The sequence below is a fragment of the Lethenteron reissneri genome, unplaced genomic scaffold (assembly GCF_015708825.2).
Source record: "Lethenteron reissneri isolate LAM-NWPU_2019-01 unplaced genomic scaffold, ASM1570882v1 scaffold_120, whole genome shotgun sequence".
Lineage (NCBI taxonomy): Eukaryota > Metazoa > Chordata > Hyperoartia > Petromyzontiformes > Petromyzontidae > Lethenteron > Lethenteron reissneri.
The window spans coordinates 1,435,603-1,461,185 of record NW_026890893.1 but is presented as its reverse complement, the minus strand read 5'-3'; the positions used below and the strand labels follow the sequence as shown (position 1 = coordinate 1,461,185).

At 48.9% G+C, this 25,583-nt stretch overlaps 1 protein-coding gene across 2 annotated transcripts in view; it reads right to left on the bottom strand.

Annotated features, from left to right (window-relative positions):
• Window positions 1-1,119: 1,119 nt before the first annotated feature.
• The window catches only part of LOC133361695 (guanylate-binding protein 1-like), a 141,597-nt gene continuing 117,133 nt past the window's right edge, over window positions 1,120-25,583 (bottom strand). For both annotated transcript variants that reach the window (XM_061580697.1, XM_061580698.1), the window contains 3 exons: window positions 19,165-19,371; window positions 17,381-17,483; window positions 1,120-2,776 (listed from right to left, as the gene is read on the bottom strand). In XM_061580697.1, coding sequence (XP_061436681.1) covers window positions 17,385-17,483; window positions 19,165-19,371 — 306 coding nt within the window. In that variant the 3' untranslated portion in view covers window positions 1,120-2,776; window positions 17,381-17,384. The remainder of the gene's footprint in view (window positions 2,777-17,380; window positions 17,484-19,164; window positions 19,372-25,583) is intronic.

Below are 25,583 nucleotides of genomic sequence, written 5' to 3'. Positions count from 1 at the left end.
GAAGTATGCGACCATTTGGGTATGCAGAAAATCATACGTCGCCATACCACCCCTAGGTCAGCGAGTCACAACTTGATTGTGATTTGCAAATTCTCGGTGTTCTGGCCGCATATCGGATGGCCCCTCATGCGGCAACCGGCTGTTCGCCATTCTTTTTAATGTATGTCAGGGACGTCGACCCCCCAGTTGAAGTGCGGCTGCGGGTCACATCCAACAACTCCAAATCTAAGATCTCGGACCACATAAGTTTCAATATTCAAAAGCTGACGGAAGCACGGGAGGCGGCAAGGGAAAATTCTAATTTGTGCCAATTGGCCAATGAACGGCTGCGGGGCCTCCGTGCATCCGGACACGTCTGGGTTGCAAGTGACAGGGCCTGGCTCCACTGCCCGCAGATACCATTGGCCACGTCGCCCAAATTGCTGAGACCCTGGAGGAGTCCTGTCGACGTCGTTCGGGTCATCTGCCCGCAGTGCATTAAGGTTCAGTGGGGCCGGAGGTGCTGGTATGTTCACCCATCGCGCCTAAAACCCTTCATTTCCCCGCGCATTTTCACTCCATCTCCACAACGCAGGGGCCATGTGTGTGATGTGTCCGACGAGCCAGGTTGCGAGCCCGCGGGGATTAACCCTCAGCGGAGTTCTGTGAATCCCCAGGTGCCGCACGTGTGACGACTCCGCAATCCTTTATTGTACCGACGGGTGGTGACACACGACGTGGCTACCGCGGATTGTGGGTGTGCCGGGGGCGCGTGCGTCTGCGTGTGCGGTGTTATTGGTTTGCCCTACTCTGGTTGTTTTTTTTTTCTCTTTGCGCGGGTGTCCATTTGTATATAGTATCGGTGGGCTGGGGTACATGTTAAACTGGTATTGATAGTGGTAATGATAGATTTAGTGATAGGGGTTGGGGTAGGTGTAGTGATAGGGGTAGTGGTCATTAAACTGGTACTCTGCTACATGTTGTTATCTTGAGTAGCTGATGCCGCAATATGTTACATTATTTATTTAATTGTGTTTTGTGTAACTTCACGGCGTACAGATTGTACGTGTTATAGATTGCAAAGGTGCAACGATCAGAAGACTGATGGCAGGCTCATGTTGTGAGAAGTGCTGTTGAATACATTTTTAAGTCACCTTTATTCTTACTGAAAGCAGAGCAAAGAACAAAAACGATATAACAAATTTGTAAATTATAATAACAAAGATATTGGAAACTGACGTATCTATATACAGACAGTCCCCGGGTTATGGAAGGGTCAGGTTCCCGAGAACGATCCGTCACCCGAACTTTCCGTACATCGGAAACTGACCAATTTTCCCCCAAAGTCAAGATAAAATCCCATAGCTGGAAATAGTTGTTAATGACGAATGACTTAATTGCTAGAGGAGGAAGGAGAGGAGACGGGCATTACAATCATCGGGGTCAACATCAGACATACGTTGTTTTAAAGGCAGGGCTGCAGAGAGAGCTGCAGAGGGAGCTGGAGCCCTGCCTCTACGCCTCGCTCCGCGGTATTCATCCGCAACCTCACCGCGCTGCACTACTTGCACTTACGTAACTAACGCAAACATTGCAGCGCATTGATTTTTCCCCAACATGATTTATGGGAGCATTTCTGCCAGCGCGGACTTCCATAAGTCGGGTCTTCCACAACCCGGGAACTGTCTGTATCTATAAACACATTAAACCCCCCGGATCTTTGCACCTGATAGGCACACAGTGACGACATTACATTTACCCCCGTCTATTTAAGATCAAAACAGCAGGAGGATTTCTCCACAACTCTGGGCTGTTACCTGATGATGCTGCTGGTTGTTGTTGTAATTACTAGCGATATGTCACCAGGTACTCGAATTGTAAATGTTGTAGTGGGTTTAAACTCCAACACACACACACACACCGGTTAGTGCTGAACTAGTGACAGATTAACTACGTTTTGTTTACTTTACAAACCTTACTACTTGGCTTTGTTGGGTGGTGCTGGCGGCTTTAACGACACATTGATATTTACGCGATCTAACCCCCCCCAAAAAACCTTAATATTGCATCATAAAAAATGCTATCAGGGAATCCTCTAATTATGTGCTCTGCTTTATAAGACACAAATTGGGGGGTCTTAATTAATACAAACAATACAGTATCTTCAGGAAGATATGTTTTAATGGTATATTATTTTATTTTTCTACCGACGTGACTTTACCGAAAGAACCAAAGAATATGTTTAATGTAGTTGTTCAGAAAAATATTCCAGGAGATGGTCCTCCATAGCAATGCATTAGCAGCCAAAGGACAGAAAACACCATCACTGGCCATTAAGACATAATACATGTTCCAGACGGAATCTGTCCACATTTCAAAGCAGCACATTCATAATCATCATCTGGAAGATGTTTCTCCAAGACCCCCTCATCCTAAAAGCTCTCTTGTAGGATGAGTGAGTCTGCTCCCCTTTTCTTTATTACACGCTTACAATGCAGTGTAACGGTTTGAGGATTTTGCAACCATGAATGTGAAATTCCAAAGCAAGCCCGTACCCGTATTCACATTTGATTAAGCTCTGCTATATCCTCCACGTTATAAGACACTTGACAAAGTATACCCTAAATTCACAATGTCTTTAAATTTTGATAATATGGTATTAACAGATCACACACTTTCACTTTTGCTGAAAAAACTCCATCATTTTCTTCACGAAGTTACACTTTATGTTGGCTATGTTCTCGTCTGTGTGATTCTCGATCGCCTTCAGCTTCTCGTCAAACAACTCCGTCATGACCTGCGCAATCAGGAGAGCAATGCGGAGACGTAAACCACAAACAAACAACAACGGTCACTCATCATGACAGTGGCATTTCAAAGTGTAGTGCTCGTTTCGCCCCAATGTCTAGTACCATCCGAGTTAATCTTTGAGGTGTTACTGTAATCCAGTGGTTCTTAACCTGGGGTGCACGCATCCGCGGGGGGTGCGAGATGCCCTGCTGTAGTGTCATGCTCGGGGGTCATAGTGTTACCCCATGGTAGCAGCTGTCCCAGTGTGGCACAATGTGTGAACCCAGACTGAAAGTTGCCACTTGCCTACTAGTGGGAGATTATGTCGCTCGGTGGTAACCAGTAGTTTGTGAGTCACAGTACCAGCCCACATGGCCTGCTAGTGTGGTGTATTATTACACAACTTACAAAATTCATTTTTAAATATCCAAATTCAAAGTCCTAGACCGACAGATTCCCCAGGATAATAACCCTAACGAGAGAACAATCCTGAAAAACGCATGACAGGTGGTCGCCACAATGCAGGGTAATCCGTGTATAGATAACGTATTGATTTGACATGGTTTTAAATCGTTCTCAGGTGTTTCAGTTATTGTATTTTGTTTAACTGGGTAAAAGTCAAGAGACCAATAAAGTGATCAGTGCCCAATGTGACTAGAGCAATAGCATAAAAAAAGTACAGAAGAGCCCCTCTCAACAACCACCCCTTTTAACAACTAATCGCTTGTCGACAGGCTTCCATAGAGCCCGATGTGAAGTGTATAGTGTAGTGTATAGTAGTGTAGGACTTGAAATATCACGCGCCACGCGTTGTGTTGCTAGGCAAGCGAGCATAGTACAGTGGGAGCATCTAAGGACACGGTTGTTGTTGTCGTGGCATTAAGGGGGGGTCGTTAAGAGACGCGACAGGTGTTAGGGGTGACTGAGGACGCAGGCCGGTGATTGCTCAGGAGGGTGAGTGGCTAATGACCGGCGCCGGCCTGGCGGCAATAACATGGTCACGTGAGGCTGGGGGCCTGGGGGCGAGTAGCAAAGCGGGGGGTGAGATAATTGATTGGGACTGATTGGTGCGGGGATAAAGGGCACAGCGTAACGGAGAGACGGGAGCCTTGTTTGGTTTTGGAGTTGGAGTGGTTGGTGCCCGGGACAGAGACGGAGCAGCAGTGAGCAGGAATAGATATGATAAGGGTGGATAGAGAGAACACAGTGTACGGTAGCAGTGGATAGAGAGAACACGGTGTACGGTAGCAGTGGATAGAGAGAACACAGTGTACGGTAGCAGTGGATAGAGAGAACACAGTGTACGGTAGCAGTGGCTAGAGAGAATACAGTGTACGCTAGCAGTGGTAGCAGTGGATGGAGTGAGTACAGAGTAGGGTAGCAGCGGAGTAACGGACCTTGGGAGAGAATGAGAGTGAGCGAGCGAAGTCGCGGAGCGGAGCGAGCGAACGGGGAGACATGGAGTGTTGTTAATGGCGGGTTGGGCATCGGAGCGAATGGAGAGACACGGAGTGATGATGAGGAGGAGGTGTGAACTCTATGCGTGAATAAATGAGACAAGAAAGACGAGAGTACGAGTCCTACAGTAGTATAGTGTATAGTAGTGTATAGTATTGCAGTGCCTCTATAGAACCCAATGTATTCCCTTACTGACTATTCCCCTGTTAACGACAGGCTGACGTAGGTAGAGTAAGTATTCATAAATACATTCTTCTTTAATTATATGTTCATAATGTTTTTAGTATACTTATGTATTAATATCAATTGTTTAAAAATTAGAAAGTAATTATTTGGGGTGAAAAAGGGGGAATGTTCGATGCTATCAGAACGAATGATAGGGGACGTGTGTTTGCGATACTCGTTTACTGACCAAATCACTGAACGAACGGTTTCGTGGAACCAATTACCGTCGTTAAGAGGATGGGTTCTACTGCACATTAACGCAGCAAGTATAAATCATAGCAAAGACAACCAAATATAAACTAGAGTCAAAAAGAATGCTACTTACGGAAGAGACTGAACACGGTGTAAATATTCATATTAAAACAAATACATTTCCTTCAGCGACAATTGGCTCAGACAAATTACTTTTTTAAACCATTTATAGCTAAATTAAGTGACGAAATAATATTAATATATCAATAGTAAGTATCGCACTAGTATGTGAACAGAGGTGTATATTGTCTATACAATACTAGCTTTACTACCTGGCTTTGCCCGGGTCTTGGATTATTGTCTGAAAAACCCTGAAAAAAATGTAATGCTTGCAAGAAAGAAAAAATCGTAAACAAATCAACGTAACTAAATCTGATGTTTTTCACTCAAGGAAATTCAACCTTAACCCACTTATACGTAAGGTCGATTTTGGCAACTCGGGAAGGGAATGACGTGGGCGAGTTGAAAATAGTCGCGTTCACTTAGAAATTCCAGACAGCATCAGCTGTGCAAATTTCATGACGTGAGCTCAGCGTTCGAGAGTTTTTGCTGCTTCACACAAACAGATGCATTTTCTGCTTTATATTAAAGATAGCAGTTGTACCCGTTCTTCGCACGGATATGTATTCAAACTCCGAGAAGCCAATGGCTTCATCGGCCAGGAACGAAGCGCCACATAAAGTCTCCCGGCACGCTGTTAACAGCTCTAGAACTACGGCGTGCGAAGAGCCATATGGTAGGGGTAAGCATTGGTAGGGGAAAGCATTACAGACCGCTTAACTCAGGTGTGTTGCAGGTTGACGCCACATACTTCATGGTCATCCCCCCCCCCCCCAATATACATATTTTTATATTTTATACTTTTTACATTGTGTACAGTATGGAACGTACCCACATGCCAAATTTCAAGTTTGTAGCATGTTAGGAAGTATGCTAAACATTTCGAACAGACACACACACACATATCCACAAATGTCCCTTTTATATATATTGAAACCTTAACATTGGATGGTGATTTAAATGGAAGAGTAACCACGGGACATTTCGGAAAGAAATGGAATTTCAGGTTTTTGAGGCATCATTAACAAAAATAAATAATAACCGTGCAATTGTTTGTCCGAGCTACAATGCACTTTGGTGTTGTGGGATGTCTAAGACCTGTTCCTCCCTACATCCATGACCTTCAGCCATGTATATTCCATCGAGATCATTAAGATCCTCACATCGTGCATTGCTCACTGTCACCATGGTCTCCAGGCTTCATACTTGGGGGTGATGACAGCGACCCTGGTTCGATTCAGAACCACGGCTAAGATCAGTGGCGAGTGATATTTGAACCAGCGATCCTGCATGGGCCCCTTCTACTCCCTCCACCGACTAACATCATGTACTACTCTTCACACAACACAAATGCACGACACCCGCAAGTGCTATGGTTCTTCGAGTGTGGTCAGTTTTACATTTTTCATTGCTTTATTTTAAAATTCATGATTTGTATTTCCAGCGTGAGAAAAAAAGTTTGTTCAAGAATGGGAACATTTTGAGGCCGAAACGTATCTCAGCTTGCAACATGGGAGAGGATCAATGGGAAAACGGTGGTCATTTAACGAGTTTTCGCTTACCAAGCAATTTTCGCGGAACGCATCTTGCTCGTTATACGAGACGACACGTATGTAAACGTAATGGTAAGGACATTGCGGTGATCCTCACATTGTGCATTGCTCCTTGTTGCTACGGCCTCCAGACTTCACACTTTGGGAGTGATGACGGCGCCTTGGCAATTGCGGCACCTAAACTCTGGAACTGATTGCCCCTTCGAGGTCAGGGGACTTCCGGGACACTTCCAGATCTCCAAATCTCAACTTAAAAATATCTCTGTTTTTAAACTGTTTTTATCTCTCTTTAGTTATTCTCAAATGTCTTCCTCGGTTCTTCTTTCCTTGGTTGATGCTACATTTGTCTGCCTTTTCATGCATAGCGCCATGACATTGTAAGGACAATTGTAAGGACATTGGGGTGTGTGTGTGTGTGATATGGGTGGCATGGATTGACCATGCCAATTCTACAACTGCAAAGAAAGGAAAAACTGCGTGAACGGTGAGCACAAAGCACGGGAGAGGGAGAAAACTCGTGAGAGAGATAGTGAGAAGGGAGAAATACATCCACCAGGTTAATATCTGAGAGCCGGGGTCCCCTGAGAACGTGGCCTGAGATCTCCATTCAAACACGGGACATGCTGCTGCAGGGCTGAAGAACTGTACTCGCATTGGAGTCGGTCAATCCAAGCAGAAAAAGTTGAATAAGAAGTTGATGAAGAACTTGAAGAATTTAAGGAAGAAGTTGAGGTTGCTGACAGGGCTGAGTCGAGCCACTCCACTGCAAGTGCGTGGGCTGAATTAGCGACCAGGACTTCAGTCTCAGGGCCAGGACCAGCAAGGACTGATTACGGGCCGAGGGGCAAAGGCAAGGATCGGGTGCGGGGTGGAACGAGGTTGACCTGCATCCTGTGAGTCCTCCGTGGGCTCTATCTCGATGTCAACCAGTGACCTTAAACAAAACCGATACCCGCGACACTGTTATCGAATGCACGACACCATGTCGTTAGGTCATCAAGACGGCACAATGGGGGAGACAGTCTACACCTCACACCCACAGTACTCAGACGCCAGTTTAATTGGGATTACCTGGGTAGGTGGTTAATTGAGCGTGTTTGGATGGTACGCTGATAGTGATTGTGAGGTGGGTCGTTGATTGTACGCTATTGTGTTCTGTTAATAGGCGTTGCGTCGCAAGGTGGAGACTGCACACATGTTATGTAGTAACAAGTGCAGCAACTTTACCCTATACAACAGCACACACCACTTCCATTAAGTTCAGCCTCTCTGCTCTTAGAGTGTAATGCATTTGATTGGAGGTCGCTTAGCATGCGTAATTTTGAGTTCATAAATATCGCAGCCCACGCGTTATTCTTTTGGTGTTGCCCCTTCAGACGGCTGTAAAACCAGAACTGGTCACTTGATCCCTCAAGCCACCACCCTGACAGTCACAAAGTCCGTTGTGTGATACTTACAATGAGATACAATTGATGTCATAGCATTTACATAGACTGAAGATAGAATAGGACCCTGCACAGAACCCGATCGAACAGCCTTAGCTGAGTGGAGTGAAGTCAGAGGAAAATAATTACCCAATTTGACATGGTGTTTTTTACCATTTAAAATAGTATTTTTTTTCACACGGGCCAGAGTCGAGTGATCACATTTACACTTCGTTTCACCAATGTAACTGCTGCTGCAGACACGAAGCGCCGCGTCTCAGACCGGGTTCGCGAACACAAAGTGGATTTGAAACACGGCAGAACCAACACCTCGGCGGTGGCGGATCATTATTTCAACGCTGTGGGCACACATGACATTGTTTTCTCCGAGACCAAGGTGCTCTGCAAGAGATTTGTTCATGAAGCCATCTAGATATACAAACACAGACAAAACTTTAATCGAGAAGAAGGATTCAGATTGAGCAATCATTGGAAGGATGTGATAAACCGCGTCTTGTTGTCCGATTACTAATTCAAGTCCATTTACTTGCTAATTTCTCCAGCCCCACCCGTCCATGCACGCCACAAACCCTCCCCCTCTCTCCCCTGTGAACACCTACAGCCAAACTCCTTCCCGCTCCCCTCCCATGCCGAAGTTGCGCCATAAACACGTTCCTTCAGAGTGGGCAGGCAGAAACTTGGTTGGACAGCGCATTCGTGCACGACAGAAAGCTCGCGGTCACGTGACGCACTTTAACCAATCCGGGAGCGTACATGTTTGGGGGGGGGCTATGCACGACAGACAAATAATCCCTGGTGGGCAGTGTAGCACTGTTGTTCCTACCTGTATAAGGCGCTGTAAGCAGCTGACCTGCCACCCGACGCTCACGGGCCGACAGGGGGCAGCCGAGAGAGAGCGAGGTGTGTAGGGGTTGACCAAAGGTCAAACCCCCGCCCCCCTGTGACCGGAGGTTGACACCCCAGACCCCCCAAGGGGTGGGGGCTGAGGGGGATGGGGGCCCTCCACCACTTCCCAAGACCCCTTAAGATTTAAGACCCCCTAAGACCTTCCAGAAGTTTCTGGAGAGGGGGTGACCCCGACCTGGGGATAAAAGGCCGGCTCTCTGGACAGGCCGGGAAATGTTCGCCAACTCAAGCTTGAAGACATCTGAAGACCTGAAGACTAGACCAGCACCCGGGAACCCTCATCCGAGGCTCTTGTTAGAGCCGGTTGTAGCGGACCCAAGGTAGCGAGGACCCCCGGTGACCCTCCCGAGGCTCTCCCTAGAGCCGAGGTGTTGCAGACCAGAGGTGAGCCTGACCCTCCTGGACCCTCCCCGAGGCTCTGGGTAGAACCGGGGTTGCAGCGGACCAGGGGCAAGTCCCGTACCCTGGGTGGGTCGGTCGGTCCAGTCTTCCCTTAGGGTCGTGGCAAGGAACCAGCGTGTAGCGTAGCCCGAAGTGCGTAGGACACGCTAGAAGGGAGGCTGTCTCTTCTTTAGGCTATTGGGTGGAAGGGGCCGTACCCCTTCGTGTAACAGTAGTATTTAGCAGAGTTGTTAAGAGTTGCTGTAATAAACGCGTTGCCTCTAGCAGACGTCTCCGTGTGGTTAGTTCTAAGACACAACACCTATATAAAGCCACAACAGCAGATACTTTTTCTCACCTAAAAATGGAAGCTTGTGTAGTGCCATAGGAGGGGCCACTGTGCCAGCCCAAGAGGGGAGGGGCTGCTGGGGGCTCTAGGATCCTAGACAGAAAAGCCCTCGGCGCCAGGCGCTAGGATCCCAGGCAACCCAGACAGTTAAGCACCTTGGCGCCACCAACGGGGGGGCTGTGTGTGCTCTGTGGGATATCTGGGGGCGCACACAACCCCACCCCTCGTTGGGGAAGAGACATAAAAGGCCGCTCCCTGGCCGATCGGGGCCAGTCGCAGCTCAAGACCCAAGACCAGCGAGCCAGCTTAGGACCCTGGACCCCCTCGTCCCGCTTGTCCTTGTAAGGGCCGGGACGCTGTGCGGGCCAGTAGTGGGACTCTGGGACTCCCGGCTCTACGTCCTTGTAAGGGCGAGTTCCGAGGAAGCCAGAGTCCAGACCCGCACCTTGGCTGGGTCGGGTCAGGTAGCTTCCCCTAGGGTAATTGTAGCCGGAGGACCCCAGAGCGTAGCCAGAGTAGTGTACCTAGGCTGTGTACCTAAGCAGTGTACCTAGGCTGTATCAGAGTATCAGGACTGTTGGAGTGTTGTATTGTAATAAAGAAGTTACCTCTACAAATGTCTCTGGAACCCATTACATTTGGAGTCAGGAGTGGCCATGGAGACAAGAAGTAAGTCACGTACCTTCAGTCCTGACGGCGATGTCGAGGAACAAGCGGCGACAGGGCAGACAACTCAGGCCGACAACGACGCCGCACCGCCGGCTAAACAGCCGTCCACCACACCGGCCATCCCTCCTCCAGCGTCGGGAGCAGCAATGGAGGAAACGCTGCTTCGCCTCACTGATCTGCTCCACGCCACCGTCTCCAGCCTGGACGACATGCGTCGCTCACAGGCGGAGACAGGAGGGAGAGAGACGGCGCAGCGGCCGCCCCAGCCCGCCGACTCCACCACAAAGATGGCGGCCGTTCCCGTCACAAATGTGGGGGATACTTCCGGGTGTGATGTCACTTCCGCCGGGTGAGCAATGATTGCTGGGAGCAACGTCACTTCCGGGCCCAGTGCAGTCCAACCAAACAACGCCGCGTCATCAATGCTATGACCTTCACTACCGGATGACAGCTGTCTGCAACCTAGAACGCCGCGTCATCAGCGCTGCGTCCCTCACCGCCGGCTGACAGTGCTGGGAACGCGGGGCCAACTTCAGCCGGGTCACCAGGCAACAAATGCGGGGCTCACGTCCAGCAACGCCTGCCGGAACTCAAGGCATATTCTTCAGAGGGGGGTGAGTGGGCAGCGTTCGAACGCCGGTTCATCTCTCATATAGAGACGTCCGGCTGGTCGGGGGATGAAGCGCTCCACGGCCTCCCGGTCATGCTCGACGACGACGCCCTCGCCACATTCCTTGTGGTGCCACGGGCGAAACGAGCCACGCTGACGGACGCCCTTCATCAGATGCGGCTGATTTACGGACCCCCGTCCGAAGCACATCACCGCTTCGATGCCAGGAAGAAGAAGGCCTCTGAGTCGGCGCTGGGGTACCGCAGCGCGTTTGCTGGCCATGGCGGGGGTTGCCTACCCTCGCATGGATGAAGACGCTGTGGAGTCACTTGTGCTGCAGAAGTTCATCCGCTTGGCCCGGCAGCTTCGAGTTGCCATACCGGCAGCCGACGACGACGTCACGTCGCTACTTGCTGTCAGGTGCATCCAAGCACACCTCCATTGCGATGAGGACACGACCATCGCCGCCTGCGCAGGCCCACCTAATGTACAAGCCTATGACGTGCATTCGGGGCATCATCAGGCCTTCGCGGCAACAGGAAGTCGCGGATCGTCCAACTGGCGATCCCAGCAGGATCACCACCAGCGGGACCGGTCAACCTCGCGCCAGGACGGGGCGTCCATCATCTGCCACAACTGTGGCCTTCGGGGCCATGTGGCGTCCGGTCCCCCGATGCCGGACGTCAGGACCTCCGACCCCGGCGCCTCGCTCACCACCGTATCCTCGGCATACCCAGGCGAGTCGCGACATCTCGCACTCTCGGCCCCCGCTTACACCAAGCACGCACCCTCACACCACACAGGGGGGTCATGCTTTGGAGGAGGGGGATTCGGCCCCATCATTGAGCAACCGGGCACTCGGACCAGGTCAATGGTCCGAGTTGGCCCATAGGGTCGTTGCCGCGGCGGCAGGGTCCTCCGCCGTAGTGGGTTCCATCGAGGGGGTTGATGTTCGTATGTTGATCGACACGGGTGCGTCGGCGACCATCATTTCAGACATAATTTATAACATTCTGCCCGATACATGCCGTCCCTTGCAGCCAGTTGATGTGGCATGCTATGCCGCAAATGGGGGTTCATTGGGCATCACCGGACGGATCAATGCTTAGATCCGCATTGCTGACGTCCAATTAGTTGGGCCCATTTTGGTCTCATCAACCCTCGCCGTTCTGTGCCTCCTCGGGACAAATTTCTTGGGGAAGATGCCCATTAAAATTCTCATTAACAAGGGGTGTATTGAGCTCCCCTCCGGCCGACACATGGCCTTCCTGCCCACACCCACGCGGTTGCACTCCGCATCTACGACGATGCAGGCGTTGGCGGCCTGTACAATTCACATTCCTCCCGGCTAACAGATATTGGTTCCCCTCCGGTTTCGTAAACCCCTTGACTACGACGCGTTCATGGGGGGTGCTGTGATCGGGCCTTCGTGTTCAGCTGAGCGGGTGTCGGACCTCGTGTGTGCACAAACGCTCGTGCGAAGCGACCACAACCCCTTTATCCAGGTCCTTAACGCGGGATTGGAAACGGCTGTTATCCCTTAGGGAATGGTGCTTGCTCACGCGATGCCAGCCCCATCAGAAGATGTGATCATGGGTCACGTAGGGGGCGAGTCCTCTTCTATTGCCAAGCCAGGTCCTGACACAGGATGGCTCGACGCGCTTTGCTCCACTTCTGCTGATTTGTCACCATTACAGCATGCTAAATTACGCACGCTGCTGAGCAATTTCGCCGACGTTTTCAGTCAAGCCAAATTCGACATTGGCTGTACTAAATTGCTAAGCCACCACATCGACACAGGTGATGCCGCTCCAATTCGTCAAAACCCATTCCGGTTGAGCCCGGCCGAGAAGGAACATGTATGGGTGGCTGTCAACGATATGTTGGCGGCCGATGTCATTGCGCCACCGAATAGCCCATGGGGGGCGCCGATCGTTCTTGTTAAGAAGCACGACGGGAGCCTCCACTTTTGTGTTGACTTCAGGAAACTTAATAAGATTTATGTGGCCGATGCCTACCCGCTTCCCAGGATGGACGAGTCGCTCGATGCCTTAGCAGGTGCGCACTACTTCTCCACCTTGGATCTTCTCTCGGGGTTTTGACAGCTACCCCTTGATGACACATCCAAACCAAAGACGGCCTTTCGCACGCCGCAGGGACTGTTCCAATTCAACAGACTCCCATGGGTCTTCATTTGGCCCCGGCGACGTTCCAGCGCCTGATGGAGCTGGTCCTCGCTGGGCTCCAGTGGGATTCTTGCCTAATCTACCTCGACGATGTCATCGTGTTCAGCAAAACTTTTGATGAACACCTCACGCGATTGAAGGCAGTTTTCCTTAAAATGCGGGTGGCTAACCTCAAATTCAAACTGCAAAAGTGCCACCTCATGAGGGATTCAGTTCGTTACTTGGGCCATATTGTCAGACGCTCGGGCATTGCCACGGACCCCGAAAAGACAAATTGCGTGGGCTCATGGCCAACTCCTACCTCTGTTGGGGAGGTGCGGAGTTTTATCGGCTTTGCCTCATATTATCGCCGATTTGTTGCGGGATTCGCATCCATCGCGAAGCCCCTCCACGCATTCATGGCCAAAGGGGTAAAATTCCATTGGGGAGAGTTAGAACAGGCCTCGTTTAATGCCATCCGAAAAGCACTAGTCGATGCTCCTACCCTGTCTTATCCAGATTTTACCACTCCGTTCATTCTGGATACAGACGCCAGCAACACCGGAATTGGAGGGGTGCTGTCGCAAATTGTCAATGGAGTAGAGCGCGTCATCGCCTATGGCAGCAGGGTGCTGTCGCCCGCAGAGCAACATTACTGCGTGACGCGCCGTGAATTGCTTGCTATCGTTTTTTTCATAAAGCAGTACAGACTCTACCTGTATGGCAGGCATTTCACAGTATGCTCCAACCACGCGGCACTACAATACGCCTTGCGAGTGGACCAACCATCTGGACAGCTCTCGCGTTGGCTCGAGATCCTCCAGGACTTTGCGTTCACTGTCATTTACCGCAAGGGGATTCAACACGGGAACGCCGACGGGTTGTCGCGACTGCCGACCGATGGGCGCTGTGCTTGTTTTTTGGATGTGGGGCATTGTAGGCAGCCTGACGGGGTACCGCCCCCATCCCTTGCGGCCGTGGCCAGGGATGGGGTCAGGGACCACGGGACTCCCTCCACGCAAGTTCCGCAGGACGCATTGCTGGGCCTCGGGTTGGACGACTGGGGACGTCTTCAGATGGAAGACGTCTCCCTCCTCAAATTGAGACGCCGCGCTATGGATGCCGAGGGTCACAAGGGGCAGGGGGGCCCCGAATCATTTGTCATCCGGGAAGGCGTCCTCATGCATTGGGATGGGGGGTCCCAATCCCACACGTTGGTGGTGCCCACCTCCCTGCGGGGGCGGCTTGTGTGGGAAACCCACAGTCGCCTCTTGCACTTTGGCGTTCAGAAAACACTAGCTAAAATCCAATTGGAATTTTTCTGGCCGGGCATGGCAAACGATGTGGCTGACCTTGTGCAAGGTTGCACAGAATGTGCATGGCGGAAACCACCTGTTAGGCCGTTCTGCCCGCCGCTCCAATCCATTAAGGTTTCCCGGGTCAATGAGATCGTCGCATTGGATATTTTGGGTCCGTTTCCCGCTACTCTTCGGGGTAATAAGTACCTTTTGGTTGGGGTGGAATATTTTACCCGATGGGCCATGGCCTGGCCACTCCCGAACCAGTCTGCAGCAGCCATTACGGAGGCCTTTTTCTAGGGCTACGTCCTGGAATAAGGGTGCTCCCGAACGCCTGCTGACCGACCAAGGGAAAATTTTCTCTTCCACCCTTTTGCGGGATGTGTGCAACCTGCTAGGGACACACAAAATTCGCACCTCGCCATATCACCCCCAGACTGACGGTATGGTCGAGCGATTACATAGGACACTTACCTCCATGTGTAATAAAGGATGCTCTCTCATGTGATGATCTCCGTTGTCCTTTATTGGGTTCGTTGGTCTCGATACCACGGCGTCCTCGCTCAGGCCCGCCTGCTCTCCCAACGATTACCCCACAGCCACTCTGCTGCTCCGTCTCTCCCGGCGATCACTCCACAGCCACTCTGCTGCTCCGATAGGCAGTCTCCCTGCTGCACCGCCTTGCAGCCACACCGCTGCTCCGTCTCTCCAGCTTTCCTGCTGGCCCGTATATGGCTGGCCTTCCACAGCCCGCCTGCTCTCTCTTGTGTCTGACACCGATGGCTGACGGTGTCGACCTCTGCCACCTCGTGGCAACCTCGCCACCCTCTCCGTACTGCCCAGCGTGGCCTCCTCCTATTTCACTCCGTCACAACTCCCCGATCCCCTTTCGGTTCTCTCCCTAAATCCTCTCCCCCACGTGACTAACTCCACCTTCCCCTCACGTGACCCAGACTCCGCCCCCCCTCAATCCTTGCTCGCATTACACATGCTAAGCCACCAGGTGTCTGAGTCACAGACTGATTGGGATCTCCACTTGGCCACGTATAGAATGGCGGCCCATGCTGCCACGGGGTACTCGCCATTCTATCTTATGTATGGTAGGGAGGTTTGCCCCCCAATCGACGTACAATTGCACATTAAACAGCCCGCACCTAAGTCTAAGATTGCCGACCACATCCGTGCTAATGTGCGTCGTCTCGTGGATGCCCGGGAGGCTGCTCAAAATAACTCAGAAGCCCGTCAGCTTGCCAACGAGCGGTTGCGGAACCTCCGCACGTCCCGCCACGTTTGGGTAGAAGGGCACCACGCCTGGCTCCACTGCCCGCAGGTACCATTGGCTACGTCCTCAAAACTGCTTAAGCCTTGGAGAGGCCCGGTTGTTATTATTCGCGTTCTCCGCCCGCAGTGTGTCAGGATCCAGCATGGCACGCCATTGGTTCGTGCACCCATCACGTCTAAAACCTTACATTCAACCCTACACACCTCCTTCACTTCTCAGGGGCTGAGAGCGTGACATGTCCGACGAGCCGCGCCGCGACGATGCTGGATCTAACTCTCGGGCAAGTCCCGCTGTCCCGTCCTCAGGTGCCTCGGGAATGAAACCCGCCCCGGCCAACCCAGCAGGAACAAGCTTGCCCGCGGGATCAGCGACCCAGGACACTAGCGCAACAACGGGTCGTCGGTCCCCTCCCACCTCCGTCGCGGCCGATGGACCTGCCACTCGAACTCGCTCCAAACTCAAACGATTTTCATGACCCCCGCCCACGAACTCTCGTCCTAACGCGCTGCCACTCACCTTGCCATCATGTATAGTGGGCGGTTGGGGCGTGCATTCGTCCTGCATATATGTATTTATACAGTGTTGTTCTGCATCGGTGGCCTGGAGTTTTTTTTTTATATACGCGTGACGACAGGAGGGGGAGAGGCGCTTTCTTCTCATTTTTCTTGTTTTGTCATCCATTTAGTCATTGACACGCATACACTCAATCTAATGGTTAACAAATAATTTATTGTACCATTGTATTTTTTTGACAGCCGGGCCGGCTGGAGGCTACGTTGAGGGGGGTAATGTTGTGCCATAGGAGGGGCCACTGTGCCAGCCCAAGAGGGGAGGGGCTGCTGGGGGCTCTAGGATCCTAGACAGATAAGCCCTCGGCACCAGACGCTAAGATCCCAGGCAACCCAGACAGTTAAGCCCCTTGGCGCCACCAACGGGGGGGGGGGGGGGGGGGGGGCTGTGTGTGCTCTGTGGGATATCTGGGGGCGCACACAACCCCACCCCTCGTTGGGGAAGAGGCATAAAAGGGCAGCTCCCTGGCCGACCGGGGCCAGTCGCAGCTCAAGACCCAAGACCAGCGAGCCAGCCAGCTTAGGACCCTGGAACCCCTCGTCCTGCTTGTCCTTGTAAGGGCCGGGACACTGTGCGGGCCAGTGGTGGGACTCTGGGACTCCCGGCTCTACGTCCTTGTAAGGGTGAGTTCCGAGGAAGCCAGAGTCCAGACCCGCACCTTGGCTGGGTCGAGTCAGGTAGCCTCCCCTAGGGTAATTGTAGCCGGAGGACCCCAGAGCGTAGCCAGAGTAGTGTACCTAGGCTGTGTACCTAGGCAGTGTACCTAGGCTGTATCAGAGTATCAGGACTATTGGAGTGTTGTAGTGTAATACGGAAGTTACCTCTACAAGTGTCTCCGGAACCCATTACACGTGTGTTGCGACCGAAACATCGTGTTTTCTTTTATTATTTTTTCTACCTACGTGAATTTACCGAAAGAACCAGAGAGTATGGATTCCTGCAGACACGAAAGCTTCAAATCAAGTACAAATAGAGTTTGTAAAAGTCTAATGTCTGCATCCACTAATAAATGTTTTCAGCCACTTTACCACAATGATTTCAACTCTTAGTAACATGCTTGTCTACATACTCTGCAAAATATGATATCAATAACTCTGGAATACATTCAGCAAAGGGCGAATTTAATGGGTAATAGATATTTCGCTTACTTTGATTATTATGCCTTAGTTTTTGATGGTTTCCTTATGATTTTAAATATGAAAAAATTAATCTGGCAACAATAATCGTGCATGAACAATGTTTTTTCGAAACAAATGATGCAATAATTACGGACCGAATATTACGCAATATATCATAATATCGCCATATCGTGGAAATCCTAGTTACTCAGAAAAATATAATCAAACAAATTCATGTCGCCAACAAGTTAGAAAAGAAACGCATCCTACTCAGTTATTCTTGTTGAACTTGGGTCAGGGTCTTGTCCACCATCAGGATACTTTGTCCACGATCCTTACTTTTTTCCATGAAATCTTTGTAGGCTTTGTCTTTCTGGAAGGAGAGAACAGCAAATAACACTCTGTGTCATGCAAAATGATACATATGCATCGACATTGAGGGAGAAAAACGAGAGTAAAAGGGTAGCGGTGAATGACACTCGCGGTCATTCGTGATAATTCTAGTAAGTTTGGTCTTTGCGCCACTTCTGACAGTGCAAGACTATCAGCAAGGTGCTGTTTCACAGACATCTATAGTCTGCAATAAAAAAGAGAGGTTTTGAACTCCCCCTGGCTCCACCAAATGGGTTGTGGCCAGGAGAGGTCAATGGACTCCTGTCCTTTCAGTACTCCTGTAACCTGCTTGCTCTAACATTGTCTCTTTAGTCCCCTTGGTAATGAGCATTGGGTCTCTGTGTGTCTATGTTGTGTCTCTCTATCTGTGTGTCTGTGTTGTCTGTCTCTGCTTGTGTGTCTATCTGTGTCTCCGTGTCTGTGTTTTGTCTCTCTCTCAAATGTAGTTCTACCTGATGATGGTTGCTTGTGTTGCAATCGAAACGTCGTACTCTATTATTTAATTACATTTCTTTCTACATTACTTTATTGAAAAAAACAAAGAGTAATTCCCGCTGTCACGAACGCTTCAAATCAAGTTTGAAACACCTCTACGGGCGGATGTAAGTTGTTTTCTCTCTCTCTCTCTGTGTGTCTCTGTTTGTTAAATTTCACACTTAACTTAAAATTTAGCAATCTTTGGAGATCGTAATCAACCAGGCTATGCGCTAACTGTGTGTTAGCCGACTATCTGTGTTGTATTGCATTACATTTCCAATTTGTTTTTAAGTTTGTTTTCTCAAACGGCCTATTTCTCTCTCTAAAATGTACTAGGCTCTCATAGCTCCATTCGCTCTTTCTCTCCCCTGGCCGCTTCGGGGTGGATTTCCACACATCTCTCTGTGTCTCTGTTTGTCAAATTTCACACTTCACTTCCAATTTTAGCAATCTTTGGTAGATCGTAATCAACCAGGCTCTGTGTTAACTGTGTGTTAGCCAACTCTCTGTGCTGCATTACATTACATTTTCAAAAGATTTGCTAAATTTAGTTTTCTCAAACGATTTCTCTCTCTAAAATATACCAGGCTCTCGTAGGGCCATTCGATCTTCTTTCCCTAGGTCGCTTCGGGGTGGATTCATTGACATGCTAATTTCTCTGCTCCAGCAGCTGCCCTAGCAGACCCACCTCTCTCTCTCTGCCCAACCCCCTCTCTCTCTATTTAAGGCCTCGACACAGAGGCATTGGGTCTCTGTGTGTCTATGTTGTGCGTATCTTTCTGTGCGTCTGTGTTGTCTCTCTCTGCTTGTGTGTCTGTCTGTGTGTCTCCGTGTCTGTGTTTTGTCTCTCAAATTTAGTTATACCGGATGACGGTTGCTTGTGTTGCAATCGAAACGTCGTACTCTATTATTTAATAGATTTTCTTTCTTTGTGACTTTGCCGAAAGAACCAAAGAGTAGAGTGGTTTATATTTATAGATGCTTAAAATGGAAGAATTATGGCAGAGAGCTAGAGGCAGGTCTATATATAGGTTGTGTGTAGAGGTGAGCAGTATATGCGGCGCTGTGAAGTAACAATTAGGTGATGTCCCAGGACAGGAATACATGGAAAAGAGCAGGAAGAACAACCTCTACAGAATGGAGGAAACGTCAGGAAGAAGATGCACATGGAGGGTGTACGTCACCTCTTCCCCGAGTCCCTGTGTAGCATGATACTCTTCGTCCAGTTTCTGCATTGCTGCTTTGTATCTCTGATAGCCCCCAGGCTGCATGAATTCCTTGTCCATCTCATTCACGTGTTGAAATAGTTCACGAAGTCGCCGTTCGGACAACTTGTATGATTGCTCCGTGTTCTTTTTCTCCATTTTCTCAAATGTTTCCAGCGTGAAACGCTGTACAATAGAGGCTTTGTGAGTAAACAAACAAAAGTCCACCAAACACAAAAGAGGAAGAGGTTCATGCAAACATGTGGCCACTCAGCTAATCCAAGTGGGCAAGGCAGACGTAGACAGAACAAAAAAATGGCATCATCTCGACCTAGTGAATCTAAAGCTCTCCAACTATTTTCTGCAGACAAAAATGGAAAATGCTCTAAGATGATAGCCAGGAAAGAGTGTGGCCTGGACGTTAAAACTCTGACAACAATGGAAAGATGAGCTGCAAAATTGCCCACTTCCTTTAATTCACGTGTCATCTAGGATCACAAGAGGATGCCTTAAATATGGAAGAGGTTCAATATTTTTTGCAATAATAAAGCAGGTGAGAACCCATACATGCCAACAAGCTACCACCTAAAATTACCCATCAGCTACACTACAAACCTGAGTGATGAATCTTAAAGAGAATTAGACCCATTGTAGAACAAACCCTAAACTTCAAAGATGTAGGTTTTTCCCGAAATAACCACGTGCGACCAATTACTAGCACTCACTATTTAGATCAAAAGTGGCTTCTAGAAGAGTAATGGCACCCGAAATTACAAAACGGGGCTTGTATTTCCAAAGCTTTTTTCTAGATAGGCAGTCGTGGCAACAAGAGATGCTTCTAAGAAAAATATGCTTCGGAATTACCCTCGGGGACAAGATACATCAAAATCAGAATATGTATTTATACTGCAGCAATCCAATAAGCTATTAAGCTCTTTGTCACAGATGTCCAGTAGGGGCACGGGGTAAGAACGTTACCACATCAAACTATAAAACATGATAGGAGTGCAAAGTACAATAAAGTTAAACAAATGACCTAAAAAGGTGCAATTTAAACAAAACCATCCCCAACCTGTTAGACAAAGCCCACTGAGGTATTCACTTATTGTTCAAAAGCGACCTGGCCACAAATTCTAGCTCAACAAAGTAGCTTATCATTTGGACATTTATGGCAGTAAAATTATCTAAATAGTCGAATGCATGTTTCTAAACGTGGAGGGAAAAACCGGAGGACTCAGAAAAAATCAACGCAATCACGGGGAGAACATGCAACGTCCAAATATACAGGCATCAGAGTTGGGTTCGAACCCCCGAACTCCTGCATACCAGGCGAGGAAGACAACATTTTCTAGCCACCATGATGCCCTTTAAATAAATATAGTATATAGGTTAAAATTGCTTAATAAATTCCAAAGCTTCGGAAAGGCAGTAAAACAACAGCAAAAACTGTCCCAGACCACACCAAGAAAACACACAATCCCTTAATACAAATTGTACATAAAAATCTAACTCTCAATACGTTGTTACGAATTCAATTTATAAATCACATTTGCAAATGTGGCTTTATGCAGCACTAATCTGCTTCAGAATATGTTTCGAAGGAAGATTTATGATGTTAAGTGAGGAAACAAGGCTTTTCCAAAACGTTGGTGCTGCAATGGGAAAGGCTGAGTCACCTCTTACAATTCTTATTCTTGGGATAGATGTGTAATAAAGGACTCTTTCACTGGGTCTGTCTCCGTTGTCCTTTATTTGTGTTCGTACAACTTTGCCCGCATGGCGCCTCGCTCAGAGTCTCCTCCACCTCCCGCTCGGCAGCCCCTCTGCTGCCGTCGCTCCCACAGTCCTGCTGCTGGCTCCCGATGCAGCTCCGCTGCTGGCTTTCCTCTCAGCCTCTCCGCCCTCGATCTGCAGCCCCTCGGCTGCTCTCTCTGCAGCCCCACCGCTGCTCTCCGTCTCCCCCGTGCCCGGACACCGCTGGCCAACGGTGCCGAGTCCCGACCTGTGGCGATCACGCCACTTTCCACCTCCTGCCCTGCGTGGCCTCCTCCTGTCTTTATCCTTACACTCTACCGGAAGGGTTCCTGCCCTTCTCCCCACGTGACCCAACTCCTCCCCCCTGTTACGTCATATCCGCGAGGCCGTTTACGCTCGCATTACAGATGGAGAAAAACGGGCTACCATAAACGTGCTGTCCTGGCACTGATGTTTAATATGTCTACAAATAACTTACCATACACAAACTCTAGACGGTTCATATATACTGATGGCGTCTGCCTTTCCTACAAAGACCATGCTTTTAAGATGAACCAACACAATTTGCACATGATTAGACACTCACCTACAAATATCTATTTAACAAAAGACTTAAAATCAAGAGAACAAGACTTCCAAGTCTTCTGGTGACGTTTAGTTCAATTTTATTTTCCCACCACTTATTGCTTAAACACCGAAGAGCCGCGAGATCAACCTAGATATTATAAGTTACCCGTGTTTTTATCACTTCACCCATGACTCACTCTGGGCTCCCTAAAGTAACGCTGTGCTTGGCTCCCAACACAGCCTGCCACCTGCTCAATGGCAGACAGAACCCCAGGAAAAAAAGGTGAAAGCTACTTCGCCACTCACATCTGCACGTAAAGTCAGAGCCGAAGAACTTACGGAGGAGGCCCTTTTGGCTTCTCCAGGAAATGCACACCGAAATCGACCAAATTTGTACATAGAACCCCTACGAGTTCTGAACGACAAACTGGGGAATGATCAGCGAGAGGGTTGGGAAACAGGAAGCAGCCACGATGACTCTCCAGTCAACTGTAGAGGAGCTGGAAAATCTAAATTCAAAAGACGAGGAGGGAATCGGGGAGCGAGAAGAGGCATACAACAAGCTTGAAGCCAAGAGCAGAGATAACCAGCTGCATGGCATATGGCCTCCCTGAAGGAGTAGAGGGAACTACTCTGGAGATGGTTCTCTCCTTCATCCAAAATAATCTCCCTCTTGCCCTCCTAAACCTAGCAAAGAAGGCTGAGCGGCCATGGAGACCGACAACCCATGACCTCACCTGATACTCATTATGTTCCAGAGCAAGCTAGGAGCTGCGGAGCTGCTGAAACAGGCAAGACTGGCCAAGGGAAAGGGTGCCCTAATTCAAGTAAGCCGAGTTTTTGTCGCCCCGAATCTGACACCGTCTGACTCAAAAAATATATATTTGTTGTTCCCCCTGCACAGTGACCTGGCGAATAGAGAGGGAGTGCAACCCCAGTTTCTGTACCCTGCCTAACTGAGAATACACATTCAAAGGAGGCGATGGGATATTGCGACTCTGAGCCAGGTAATGCAGTGCAATGAGGTACAGGAGGTACTACAGGGACCGGTGATTCAGAAGGCGCAATGGCGCAGAGCGCATAAATTATGTATTATTTATTACAATACATAATACTAAAGAAATAATACATTATACAGATGATAATTTGACGACGATGGGGTGGTGATGGTGAGGAATTCAGGTGGATGACTCATTAGGAGATGCAGGCATTTGAAAACAACGCTACGCAGTTGTTAGAATTTTAGCACTCTGGGGAACTCTAGCCACAACACTTCCCCCGATTGCATTCGCATATTTTTTCAATGCCAACATGTCGGCTAACAGCAGATGCACTCTCACTGGAATCCAGCCTTTCACTCAAACTCAGCATTTTTTCAGCATACTTTCTTCTCTCAGTGGACACTTGGGAACCGTAAATTAAGGGTCAATTTACAAGCAAGGACCGTATGTGTAAAGTAAACAAAAAATGCACAATAGCGAGTTAAAAGCGGGATTACTGCGAGACTTGAGGACAAAGTGGGAAACCAGGAGGGTGTGCCTAATCTTCAGTCAGTTTCAAACGTAACATTCTGCGGGCACCTCCCTGGTGTCGGTGATCTGGTGCTCTGTGCAACTTGCGAATACCGGAGTCTCGTGGGTCGAAAATAGGGAATTAGTATACATTTAGAAAGTCACGAATATCTGAAACTCGCGCAAAGTGAAGGTTTACCGTTTGTGGTACAAACATCAAGACCTCGGTGGAATCTTCTTTCTGGGGTTTGAAACCATTGGGAGTGTCTAAACTGCAACATACCTGACTCCAAACATTCAACATTGTGGCAAAGGAGAGTTATCTTAAGCAATTGGAAAGAGGATGAACCTCCAACATGGAAACACCGGAGTAGATTATTGTACGCTTTTTCCCTACAATGGAACACCGCAGCTACAAGCTGCAAGGGAAGGAAATGGAGGATGAATTAATCTGGGGCACAACCTTCCTTAATAACCCCATTTAGGATGATATAAAGGAGAGATGACGTAGAGTTTATTAAAAACGAGTGAAATGGAGGAAGGGAAGGGGATAGACCGCAGAGACTTTCATCGCCCCTGCGCTACCTTAGGAGATTGGTGGATCCATAGGAGAGCAAGGCTAGTTTGAGTGGGCCCTAAGTTGCATTGTCCCTCTTTTTCGTTTTATCTCAGTGATGCCCCCCTCCCATTCATTCCTTCGCACTTTTCTTTCTAGCCCCCCTCCCCAACTCTGTTTGCCTGAGTTAGAAAATTCACCCGATACACCTTAACCTGCTCACGTAGGTGGTTTTAGCTTCTCTATTTGTGGGGGGGGGGGGGGGGGGAGGATCAGGGTCTGCTTTTTACACTACATGCAAAACGCACCACACAGTCATCCCATGAGAAAAATACCAATCTGGTCAGTGACAAACTCCACCCAACTAGAGGAAGGACACTTTGGGTTCACAACACATCTCTCAGTCTCCAACTTCCATTCTCTACAAACGGTTTATGCTGACCGACTGCACAAATAGAAAAAAAACTTCCCGGTGTGCGACTGTGCTCATCCAGGAAAGCCAATACAAGGTACAACGATACAATGCCCGATCCACAAATACAAAGAAGACATCACAGCGATGATACATTCTGCTGCTCCTGACATGGTTGTCTGACTTGACCACCTGAATGCAGGAGGCCTGACGGATCCTTGGGACATTCTGTCTACAGGAAAGCCACCCACACAGATTCCTACTTGAAACCGGATTCCCACCACCACCCATCTCAAAAGAATTCTCTCATCAAAACGCTATACCACAGAGCCCATGGCATTGCTGACCAACACCACCTGGCCGGTGAATTAAGACATGTACATCGGGCCCTCAGGATGAACGGATACTCTGACCGCACTATCCGCCAAGCTGTCTCTCCCACCATACAGAAACAGCCACATGAAACTCCGACCAAAACTATCACGTTGCCATACATTGCAGGCGTGACCAAAAAGATCTCCAAAATTCTAAACAAACATAAGATCCAAGTCCGATTCAGTACAGTGCATAAAATCCGTGATTTGATTCCATCTGTGAAGGATGTCGTTCCTGACTTACAGTATCCTGGAGTCTACAAATTGAGTTGCATTTGTGGTGATTGCTACATTGGAGAAACGAAACGTCATGTTTCTGATCGTGTCTGTGAGCACAAGTCAGATCTGAAACACGGCAGAACTGATTCTTCGGCCGTTGCCGATCATTGCTACAACTCGGTGGGCTCTCATGAAATTGTATTTTCCGAGACCAAGGTTCTCTGCAAACCTCCTGGCTACCATCAAAGGTTTGTACACGAAGCCATACAAATATACAAACACAGACATAATTTCAACCGTGATGACGGTTACAAACTGAGTAATCATTGGAAAGATGTGATTAACCATACAAAAAGATTTAACTACACATATTTGCCAATCTTATTTGACAGACAACCATTACTGTTTTACCATGTTTAGTGGTGGTCTTCTTGTTACAGGTTGAGTCACGAACCGCACCTCTCCATAACAAAGGCTCAGCCTTTGTTATGCAGTCTATTCTTAGTCTCAAGCCTCACCTTACCATATTAATAATAAGTATGCGGCCCTTGCCCCACCTCCTTCTCCAACCATTATATAAACGCAGTGGTAACTCCTGAAATCTCTCATTTACTTGATACAGCTGTCGTGGCTGTGACGGTACCACCTGAAGACGGAAGTTTGTGTTGCCTCCGAAACGTCGTGATTTTTATTATTTTATTTTATTTGACTTTTTAATGTTTAAACCTACGTGACTTTACCGAAAAAACCTAAGAATATGAATCATTGCAGTCACGAAAGCTTCAAATCTAGAATTAATGCCCTCTACGGGGAGGAATTCCACCTATCTGTTAGAGTTTTTAACAAACAACGAGACAAGAAGTCACAGCTTCTCGAGACGCTGGCCTTCCTCAAGAGATGCCGAGATAACAAGGTAATACCCATCGCTTTCACACTCACATCCGCTGCTGTGTCCTCACCGAACTCTAAACAGATCTTATTTAAAGCTAGCCTATCACTAATCT